The sequence below is a fragment of the Notamacropus eugenii genome, chromosome 3 (assembly GCF_028372415.1).
Source record: "Notamacropus eugenii isolate mMacEug1 chromosome 3, mMacEug1.pri_v2, whole genome shotgun sequence".
Lineage (NCBI taxonomy): Eukaryota > Metazoa > Chordata > Mammalia > Diprotodontia > Macropodidae > Notamacropus > Notamacropus eugenii.
In genome coordinates this window covers 221481869-221492322 of record NC_092874.1, presented here as the reverse complement: position 1 = coordinate 221492322, position 10454 = coordinate 221481869, and the positions used below count along the sequence as shown (strand labels likewise).

Sequence of the window (10454 nt, the reverse complement as noted above, 5' to 3'; positions counted from 1 at the left end):
GCAGGAAGGACTTCACTTTCTCCCTGGCAGGCTGTTATGCTCACTGAGCATCAGATTATCTGCAATTTAAGTAGGAGGGGACAGTGTTCTTAGGATCTAAGGTCAGTCCCTGAGACAGACTTTAGCGTTCTATGTGAGAGAGCGGAGACAGACAGACAGACAGAGACAGACAGGCACACACACACACACAGAGGTCCTTCAACCAACTGTACCCCAGTAGATCAGTTCTGGCCACAGTGTAACGGCTGCTAAAGTCTGTGTGTTTCAGACTTGAGGGAAACAAAAAAGTTCCATCCTTTTAAAATTCCAGGCTCTGGGAGAGGATTCTGCGGCTTTCTGTAATGTACAGGGAGGGCTACATTACACTGTTAATGCTCACTCTTCCCACAACTGACCGTAACAAAGGACAGTCAGAGTAGCCTTCAATTGCTTCCTTAATCTTAGTGCCTTCCTTCTGACCCAGTCCCTTGTGTCTGTCTTTGCTTGTTGTTTCCGCAATCAGGATGGGAGCTTTTTGAGAACAGGGACTGTTTTTGCTTGTTTGTTTTCTGCTTTTTTTTGTATCCCCAAAGTTTAGACCAGTGCCTGGCACACAGAAGGAGCTTAATGTTTGCTGACTAGAGAGGAATGGCAGTACAAGGTGATTTTTCTAACCTGTAAGTTCTCCTTTTCTTTTCTTTCCTCCTTTTCCCATGGGGAACAAGTGGATCTGCTTGTTTTACTTTTCACATTTTAATTTGGTTTTTAATCAATGCATTAGATAACAAGGCAATGTGGAAAGAGAACTGGCTTTGAATTTGGAGGGCCTGGGCTGAAACTGTGCAGCTGCTCCAGCTAAGTGTGTTACCTGGGGCAAGTTACTTAACTTCTTTGGGATGGACTAGATTGTCTCCAAGGTCATTCTGGCCCTAAATCTATCATCAGATGACTTGGGAATAAGATACTCCCATTTTAGCCTAGAACAAATCATATAAAAAAATTTTACCCCAGCAGGTCTGAAGAGAAACAACAAAATGAGGTTGATTGCTGCTATGAAGCACCAAATGTGGGAACATTTATGCGATTGTTTTTATTTATACAACTATAAAGAGTGACAGCAGTAATTTTTTGATGGTAACACCTTGTATTAGCACTGCTAATTATGTTGATATAAATTTAGTTCAGGATCAGAATGAAACTTAGAAGAGGGGGAGAAGAGAAAAGATCACCACCCCCCACCCTCATTAAAATATGGAAACTTTTTTTTTTCTTTTTACTTTACTCTTATGACTTCCCATCAGCCTCCTGGTTTTTAATCTAAGATCGCAGAAGGAAAAGCTTTCACTTTTTTGGAAAAGAGATTGCAGACTAGGTTACAGTGCCAAGCAAGACAGAAAACCCATTTTGGGTCTCTAGCACACACTAGGAAAAGAGGTAGAATCCCAAATGTGCCTGAGATCCTCCTCCTTCCAACCAACAAGTGCTCCCCCTTTAGCTAACCCTGGGAGGCATCTGTGGCATCTGCCTGGACTAGAAAGACAACAGGGCGAGGTTTGACTGGAGCCCTCGTGAATCCAGACCCCAAAGTGGAATGAATGATTCAGGCCTCTAAAGAGAACTGAAAAGGCATGGGGCATTGGGCAGGGGGATCACTTGTCTTAGGCAGACTTAACAGCAGCTGCCTCTGATCCTGGTTGGAAATGACCAAAATGACCTTGATAACACAAGGGGGAAAACAGCTTCCCTTCTGAAAAGAGTGAAAAGGGAATGGGAAGAGGAGGGAAGAAGAGACAAAAAATGTTTAGAGCGGCACAAAAATGATAAATGTAAACTTCTCTTTGTTATTAACCCTAACTACAGGTTTCCTATAGTCCAGTTATTGATTTGAATTGCATTAAAGGAAGCCTAATGGGATCCCCCTCAGGAGTTCACTGCTTCAGGCTGGCAGGCCCTGGGCTTGCGCTGAGGGAGCCCCTTATTTTCAGTGGTGTTTGGGCCTGAACGCCCCTTTTTGGCTGAGGGGCTAGGCTGGCTTGACTCCACGATGTTTCCAGTTCCATTGGTCCCTGCTGAGTGGGCCTGGCCTCGCTCATTTGTGTTTCCTGGAGACTGTGGAGCATTCTGATACCTGGACCCAGGTGGATACCATGAGCCATTTCGGTAACGGCCCATGTTGTCATGTCGCCCTTGGTTCGTGGGGCCATTAGACCTCTGGCTTTGGGGACGATAGCCTTGCCCTCCTCTCCTATTCCCCTGCAATACCTGGGAAACAAAGAAGACAGGCCTGAATAAATATTAGCAACAGTGTCTGGTCTTTAGAAGTGTGACTTGGGAATTCTCAGGCTGGAACTTCAGTATTTCTTAAGATATTTTTTTTAGCAGAAAGCTTTAAATCACCCCAATTCCAAACTACAGCATTAGAACCCATGAAAACGAAATGCTTATTAATCTCTCTCTACCATCCCCAACCTCCTCTTTACTCAAGAACTATTCTTTTTGAACTCATTCACCCTAGCCATACAGGATGGGGAAGGTATGGAAGAGAATACTCCCAAAAGAACACATTCCAGGATTTGTTCCTATCTACCATGGATGGGTGTCACATGATTGTCTTGACCTTTTTATAATTTGAAGAAACTTGGAGAGAGAATACCTATTTAATATTAATTAAAACTATCACAAAATGCTTCATTATACCAGACTTGAGATGAAATCATGCTACTGTGTACAAAGTGACATATAGTGATTGCATCTTTCTTACTAGAACCCAAAAGGCCTACAGCACAGTAGTTACCCTTTTTCTTGACACCAAGATTGGTACACATGCTGTAAGTTCTTAATAAAAAACAAAACAAAACACACTGACTTTGATTTCTAAAATGTTTTTCCTCCAAACTAAATAATAAAAATTTTCCCTCAAGGACTGAGTCTGATTTCAACTTTCAGGCCATTGCTTTTCCCCCCATCTACTATACCTCACGCTTAGGCATTTCCCTTCCTTCTACTGGTCCTGTGGTATATTGGTAGGGAGTTGCTTTAAGAAGAAAGATTAAAATGAGGTGTCTTCTACTGCTCTCTAGTGGGCCTGCCACTTGTGGTGCTTGTCTACTTTGTGATCAGTGCATTATCCCACTGTGAGTAATTAATGGGCAGTTCAGCCCACAATAGCTAGGATGACTGCCAAAATGAAAAATGCAGCAGTACTTGGCAACGGGTAACCTCTACTGGCTGGTAGCTGAGAATGTACCAAATGCTCCTTTGTAACTATGTGAGACTTTAGGGGGTTCAGAATGCTATGAAGAGGGAAGGAAATCAGGCTTAGACACATGCTGAAAACTGGGTGGTTCTGAGTTATCAGTTGTCAGCATTTTAATTCAATGGCTTTTCATCCGAACTCAATGGAGAACATCCAGTTACCTCTCTATGAGGCTGGTAGGACCGGCTGCTGGGACTCGCTATGGTTGCAGGCATCTCTCCTGCTGGTGGGTTTTTCTTGTTGGCGTTTGTAAGGCTAGGAGCAGAGGCACAGGTGGAGCTGGAGGGAACAGTTGCATCACTGGGGCTGCTCAACGACACAGATGTAACTGAGCTACACCGGGACCTGGTTGAGTAGCTGTTCTTTGGATGGGACACTGAAAGACAAACATTAATAGCTCATGTTCAATGGCATGAAATGATGAGGCTTCCCCCCTTTATTCACTTCTAAATGAGAAGTTTAAGGGAAAAAAAAACCAAAACAACCCTGCCTTATGACATTTTACAGGAAGAATAGTTTAGGTATTAAAGGAAAAATTCTATGGCCCCGACCCCCTGGGAAGAATTTCTTTGCCTCCTCTCCAATAATTGTTTTAAAAACTGAATTGTCTTCCTTACATATACCTTCCAAGAGTATGGGTAAGAAAGCCTTGTGATGAACATATTCCACTATTTTGTGGAGGATAAATAATAATTATAATACTGAGGAGGAGTTCTGAGATCAAAGAACAGACCTGAGAATAGCAGTACTTTTTCCTCCCACTCCCCTCTGGTATCTGACTGGTGACTCTTGGCAAATACCTTTTCCCCTCCTATGGACTTAAGTTCTAGTACCTGACTGAATATGGAAATAGGAACATAGGCAATTTTCTCCAGTTCCTATGCAGAAACATGGCTAATATGAAAATATGTTTTATATGACTTCACATGTACAATAGATATCATAATTATTTGCTTTCTTGATAGTGGGGGCAGTGGAGGGAGGGAAAGAATCTGGAACTTAAAATTTAAAAAAAGTGTTAAAAATAAATAATTTAAAAATTTCCTACGCAAGGAACATTATAAAATACACATTTTTATAAAGGAGAAACAAGACAGAAGAGTAAAAGCTGGGTAAGAATAATCTTTACAATTCACATGCATCATATGAAAGACTCTCCTTTGTAAAAATGACTCCTAGTTCCAAGTAAAACAGAAATAAACTCATGCCAGGCAAAGTGCAAATAAACATTTTATTCAGTGGTTTGAAAATTTCTCCCAGATTTCTGTTTTCAATACAGGACTAACAATAATATCTGTGAGACTGGGTCTACCTAGCTTGCCTAAGATAGAAGTGCAGTGGCAGTTCACAGGCCTACTCCCATTACTGATCAGCATGAGACCTTTATTTGGCTTTGTTTTTCTGAGCTGGGCCAGTTGGCCCCTTGTTATACAGCTTGGCAGGTCTTGCTTCCAAGGGCGTCAGACACTGTGTAGTTTTATCACAGTTCAGAACTCCGGAACTCAAGCAGTCCACCTGACTCAAATTCCTTAGTATCAGGGATTACAGACCTAGATCCCTGGGTCTTCCTTTAATAGTGCACCAGGTTCAACATTTCATCTTCAGGATTAATTAGATGGCACAGCAGGTGGCACATTGGGCTTGGGAGTCGGAAAGACCTGAGTTCATATCTGACTTCAGATACATACAAGCTGTATCACTTAACCTCTGTCTCAGTTTCCTCAGCTTCAAAATGGATATAATAAAAGCCACCTACCTCCCAGGGTTTTTGTGAAGATCTGAGATAATAACTGCGAGGTGTTTTGCCTAACACATACAGGGTATTATAGAAATACTAGCTATTATTATTATTATTATTATTATTATTATTATTAAGGCAAAAAACCTAAAAGGATCTCCAGCCAAATTCTTTAGAGGCAAATGACCTGTCCCAGAAAATTAAAAAGACCTGAGGAGTCATATGTATAAAACCAGAAACGTTCACACCAGGTGCTAAAAGCATTTACTGAAGCTCACAGTTTGAGAACCAGAAGGGACCTTAGCAGTGATGGAGCCCAGGCCTCTTATTTTACAAATGAGGGAACTGGTCCAGAGAAGTAAGATGACAGGTTCTAGGTCACACAGGCAGTAAGTGGCAGAGCCACAGGTTTCAAACTCAGCTTCTCTGAGTCTCAATTCAATTAATTTCCATTATATTGTGCTAACTTCCATGACCATCACAGCTTCATTTTTACAGATGAAGAAATTTAGGTAAAGAGGATTTAATTGCCTTATATTACTGAATTTCAGGAAAGAAACCAGGACTTTATGCCTTGTCCCTCCTTCCATTGGAAGGACCTTTTCTTCTCAGCAGCCCTGGTCAGCACCAAGAGTCTCACCATCTCACCTTGTCCAAATGAATCAATGCTCATCTTCAGCGTGTCAATATCACATGTGAACCGGGCTACCCGTCCTAGATCCTCATCGTATTTACGTTCACTAACAAAGTGCTGAGAAGAAGGAAAAGGAAAATATTCAGGGGAGATAAACATTTAAAATGAAACCTATTCAATGACACACAAAGACATAATGAAATTTTGTTTACTATTTATCCTTTCTCTGTTTTGCTTCAAAGTTCACAATCTTCAGTAGGAAGAGTAAATCATTTTATTAAAAGAGTTTTCCTTTTTTCTAATCCTGAACTTAAATATAAAATAAAAAATAGCATTTCCATTTACACCATAGAATAGGAGAGGATTGTACACGAAAATGCCAATTTCTACCATGCAGAGCTTGCTTTACTTTTAAGTACATAAGAGAGTCAACATATAGCTCCAAAGAGTCCCTGTTTATCTGTGATTCCTTCTAGCTTTTCTTCTATTATATTTTCATTAGGGATGTGGGGGAAGAATTTTATCACATAATGCCCCTCTCCCTCTCATCTTTTCCTTTCCATTTCAGGAAAAAGAAAAAATACCTTTGTAACAAAATTAAGCAAAACAAAATCCCATAATGGCTGTGTCCAAAACTGTACATTTCATTACTACCAGAAGTCTGAAATGGAACTCATTTTTGCAAAATTCCTAGATGAAGGGCAGAGGTAGGAGGTAGGGGTGCAGGCTGTGAGAAACTATATACTTTATATGATGGTCGAAGTTCTCAATATGATCATAAGGAAAAAAAGAAAGGAGAAAAGAACATATGAGATTGACTTTCCACCACTGGTCACCTCTCATTTTTCTCCTTTACAGAGGGTGTCAAAATCATAGATGGAGTATGTATTTTCTATTTGACTTTACTTTGCAAGTAATTTTATTTTGTAAGTTTGAATCTATATTTTATATATGATTCCACCTTGTAAATGATTTTGTTCTGTAGCCTCATATAACAAACTTAAGCATCTTCTTTGTCTCTGAGTGAAGAAACTCAAAGAGTTCAAAAGTTTTTCTCTCACAAGTTAGATGTCACAGTTTATCCTCTCTATTGATCTCTGTTAATTAAAGAAGAGCTGAACTAAAGTTTAGAAATTCAATACTCTCATAAAACACTCTTAATTTTAAGGGAACTGTTAACCTAGCACCATCTGCAAATCACTGTGTGCCAAGAAAGTTTGTTATCCCTCATAACTTTAGCTCCTGAGAAACTTCATGACATTTGTGTATTATCCTTGAAAGACACAAGCTGACCCGGTCCCATCTCTGCTTATTCCTGCCCAATTAAAGGCAATCTTAGCCCACCAGAAGCTAGTGGGCCACTATCAATGGCTTTAGGAAGCAGCTGAGTCCCATATATCCACAAAGCATTCCTCTAATACAGAGAGGGGTGATCCTAATCCCATGTATGTGTATGCCCACTTTCCTTAATGTAACCAATCATGTTGCCCTCACCCACATGATGCTGCCAACCCTATAACCAACTATCATTTTCAAACCTACTCTGTTCTTTGTTCTATACTTATAAGAATGAGTTGCATCTTCAATTCTTTGTCTTCTGACTAGAAACTGAGGCAGCCATTAGACTCCTTTATTAATAGGTTCATGCCCTGTTAATAAACTGTTTTCTTGCTTAGAGAGAATGTGCCTCAGTTTACTTTTGCTGAATTTCACTAGCTACAAGGAAGTCATGGGAAACTGAGGCAGCAAAATAAATTATGAAGCAGACAAGTAGAAAGCTATGAGGAACAGTCCTATTGAGGGATAATTTGATATACTTTATCAAATTGAGTCTCACTTTTACACTCTATAAGCCATGGTTCAGAAATCTTTGATTTTTTGAGAAGGCAAATTATTTATTCAAAAAGTCATTTTGTAAATGAGCTTTTGCTACCAGTAATTTAATCCTCTCAGAAGATTTTTCCCTTGATCCAGCCATAGCTCTATGGAAACTCAGGGATATTTGAGAAGTAAGCTTTGATATGTGAAGGGGGAGTAGAAGGGTCTACTTCAACATACAGTTTTATGTTGCCTGCCATTATGATGGGACTGAAGACAATCTCCCAAGACAGTTCCCAAATCAGAACCCAACTAGCCTCTTCTGGGAATCTTTGCTGTAAAATTTAGACCCAAACTTGAATGCTGAATAGCTCAGAAAAGATGTGGGAAAAACCTACATCACAAACAGAAGACAGTTACTGAAATAAAACTGACCAATATTCAAAAGAAGCATTATTGTTCTATCCTGGAAAAAAGTCCTCCTCTTTCCTTTCCAAAGAAGTAGTCCATACAAACATGCACAACTAATTTAACACAATAATGGAACTTCAAAAATGCTGTAATCATTCACAATCTCATCAATGACACAGATGAGATGTAGGATTACACCTATTCTGGGTAAAAGCATAGAAACAAACTGGCATCATAAAGTAAAGGGCTTGTGGGTGAGATTTTGCTATTAGGTGCTTTCAGCAGAGAAATGCCTCGAATTCATGAAGCTTCAGGACATGTGACAGGGCTCTTTTGTGATGGACACATAAAACCGGCATTCTGACAGGCTAATTCAACCAATCAATGAGCCAATAAGTATCTTCTATTAAATACCTACTGTTGACACATACTAGGGATATAAAGACAAAACATGAAACAATCCCTGCTCTCAAAGAGTTTACATTCTATTGGGAGAGAAAATATATGTATAAATCTGAATATAAAGAATAAACATGAAAGACAAAGTTAAGACAGTAGAGCAACAGGAAGCAGTGTAGCCAGTTCTACAGATCTAGGAAATGATCTAGGAAACAGATCTAGGAAATGCACCAGACTAAATTATGATGGGGAAATCCAAGGAAATCACAATGATTCATTTTGCACAGGGAAACAGACAGAGAGGTCTGTGGACACCACAGGTGATGTCTGACTGGGAGCAGCTGCACGTAGTATTCCTTGCCTTGGCAGAGATAGGATGTGCATGAGGGCAAGAAGAGGCCCAGTACCCATACTGAGGCACCACAACAGGAATGGGTTCATCTGCTAGCTTTGTTGCCCAATATCCAGATCCAGATCACAGATCTACAGTGGATTGAAGAAGGGACATGTGTGCCCAGGGCTGGCACTCTGGGGGTAAGGAATTGAACTAGGTCTTATAGTGAGAGAAAAGTAAGTTCAGAAGAAAGTAGCATTGGTATAAATTCTGACTCTATGAATGAGGGTGGGTGGTAGTGGTGGAATGGGTGGTAGGTGTCTTAAGTTTTTAGCTTCTAACCGAGTCTGAAGCCTGCAGAGGAATAACTGGAGAAGGAATCCAGATCAAAAAGGAAACGATAGTTCTGTCACTCTGAACCTGAAGAACTTCCCAGTTGGCTGATAGTAGCTGAATACAGCAGCAGTGTCCTGTTGTTTTGAAACAAATTCAGGTCAGGAATTTGCAGACTCAAATTTAGTGCATAACAATCAGATTTTGCCCTGGATCACACCATTTTGAAAGCTTTCAGACACATCTTAAGCCTGAGCTGTTCCTGAAACTAGAATAACACAACTCTCAATATCCCAAGAAATCAGCAACAGAATCAACCCCTCCAGAAGCTCACAGAACCCAGAACTAACATCAAGTCCAAAGTCAAGAAGTCTGCTGAAAGAAAAAGCAAATAACAAAAAACAGAATCCCTCTTTGAAAAGCTATTATGGTGAAAGAAATACTAAAGACACAAATCTAGAAGAAGAAAATGACTCTAAAATACCTGAAAGTAAAGGCTCAAAGAAAAAACACAGACTGTGCACAAATTCAACTAGAATTCCTGGAAGAGATGAAGTCAGAGTTAAAAAAAGGTTAAAAATGTTTTTATAAATGAAATAAAAGCACTAGAAGAAAAAAAAGAAAATGAGAGCTATGAAACAAAGAATTGGAAAGGGAATTTAATAGTTTGGCACAAGAGGTACAGAACTTTGCCCAAGCAACAAACTTCCTGAAAATTAGACTGGACCAATAAGAAGTCAATGATTCCATGAGCAAAAAGCAATGTTAAAACAGTCATAAGATCGAAGATTTGCCTTAACAAAAGGCAAAAACAACTAAACTGGAAAGAGACAGAAGAGAAAAAAATTTAAGAATCACTGGATCACCTAAACATTAAGACCAAAAAAAGAACATAGACATCATATTTAAAAAGTCTTAAAACTGCAGATCTCTTGAACCAGAGGGCAGAGTGGAAATAGAATCAATCTCCTGAAAAACCTCAAAATGAAAACTCCCAGGAACATTACAGACAAAATCTAGAGCTTCCAGGTCAAAGGAATAATACTGCAAACAGCCAGAAAAAAGAATTCAAGTACTGAGGAGACACATGATTTAGCAGCTGCCACTATGAAGGAGCAGGGAACTTGGAATATATTTCAGAAGGCAAAGGATATATAGTTATAGCCAAGAATAACTTAACCAGTAAAGCCAAAGCTACAAGGGAAAAAATAAACTTTTAATACAATAAAGGACTTCTAAGCATTGCTGATGAAAAGACCAGAGCTGTATGGAAAATAATGAAGTTCAAACACAGGAGTTAAGAGAAATTTAAAAAGGTAAACACAAATAAACCACCATAAGGGCCTAAACTCCTTACAATCTAATATGGGGAGATGATATATGTGTCCACTCTGAACCCAGTCATTATTAGGGGTCACAGAGGGAGTCGAACTAGACAGGCCTGGGAGTGGTTCTATTATGTCTTGATGATCTTAAGAAAAGAATGGAAAGAGAGAAGAGGAATACACTGGGGGTGAAGGGTACAGGAAGGTTAGGGAAAATTATATCACAA

The 10454-nt window shown here is 39.6% G+C and overlaps 1 protein-coding gene across 7 annotated transcripts in view; it reads right to left on the bottom strand.

Annotated features, from left to right (window-relative positions):
• Positions 1 to 1050: 1050 nt before the first annotated feature.
• SPATS2 (spermatogenesis associated serine rich 2) overlaps positions 1051 to 10454 on the bottom strand; it is a 145167-nt gene continuing 135763 nt past the window's right edge. For all 7 annotated transcript variants that reach the window (XM_072654586.1, XM_072654587.1, XM_072654591.1 and 4 more), the window contains 3 exons: positions 5622 to 5724; positions 3397 to 3611; positions 1051 to 2241 (listed from right to left, as the gene is read on the bottom strand). In XM_072654586.1, the coding sequence (XP_072510687.1) occupies positions 1900 to 2241; positions 3397 to 3611; positions 5622 to 5724 (660 nt within the window). In that variant the 3' untranslated portion in view covers positions 1051 to 1899. The remainder of the gene's footprint in view (positions 2242 to 3396; positions 3612 to 5621; positions 5725 to 10454) is intronic.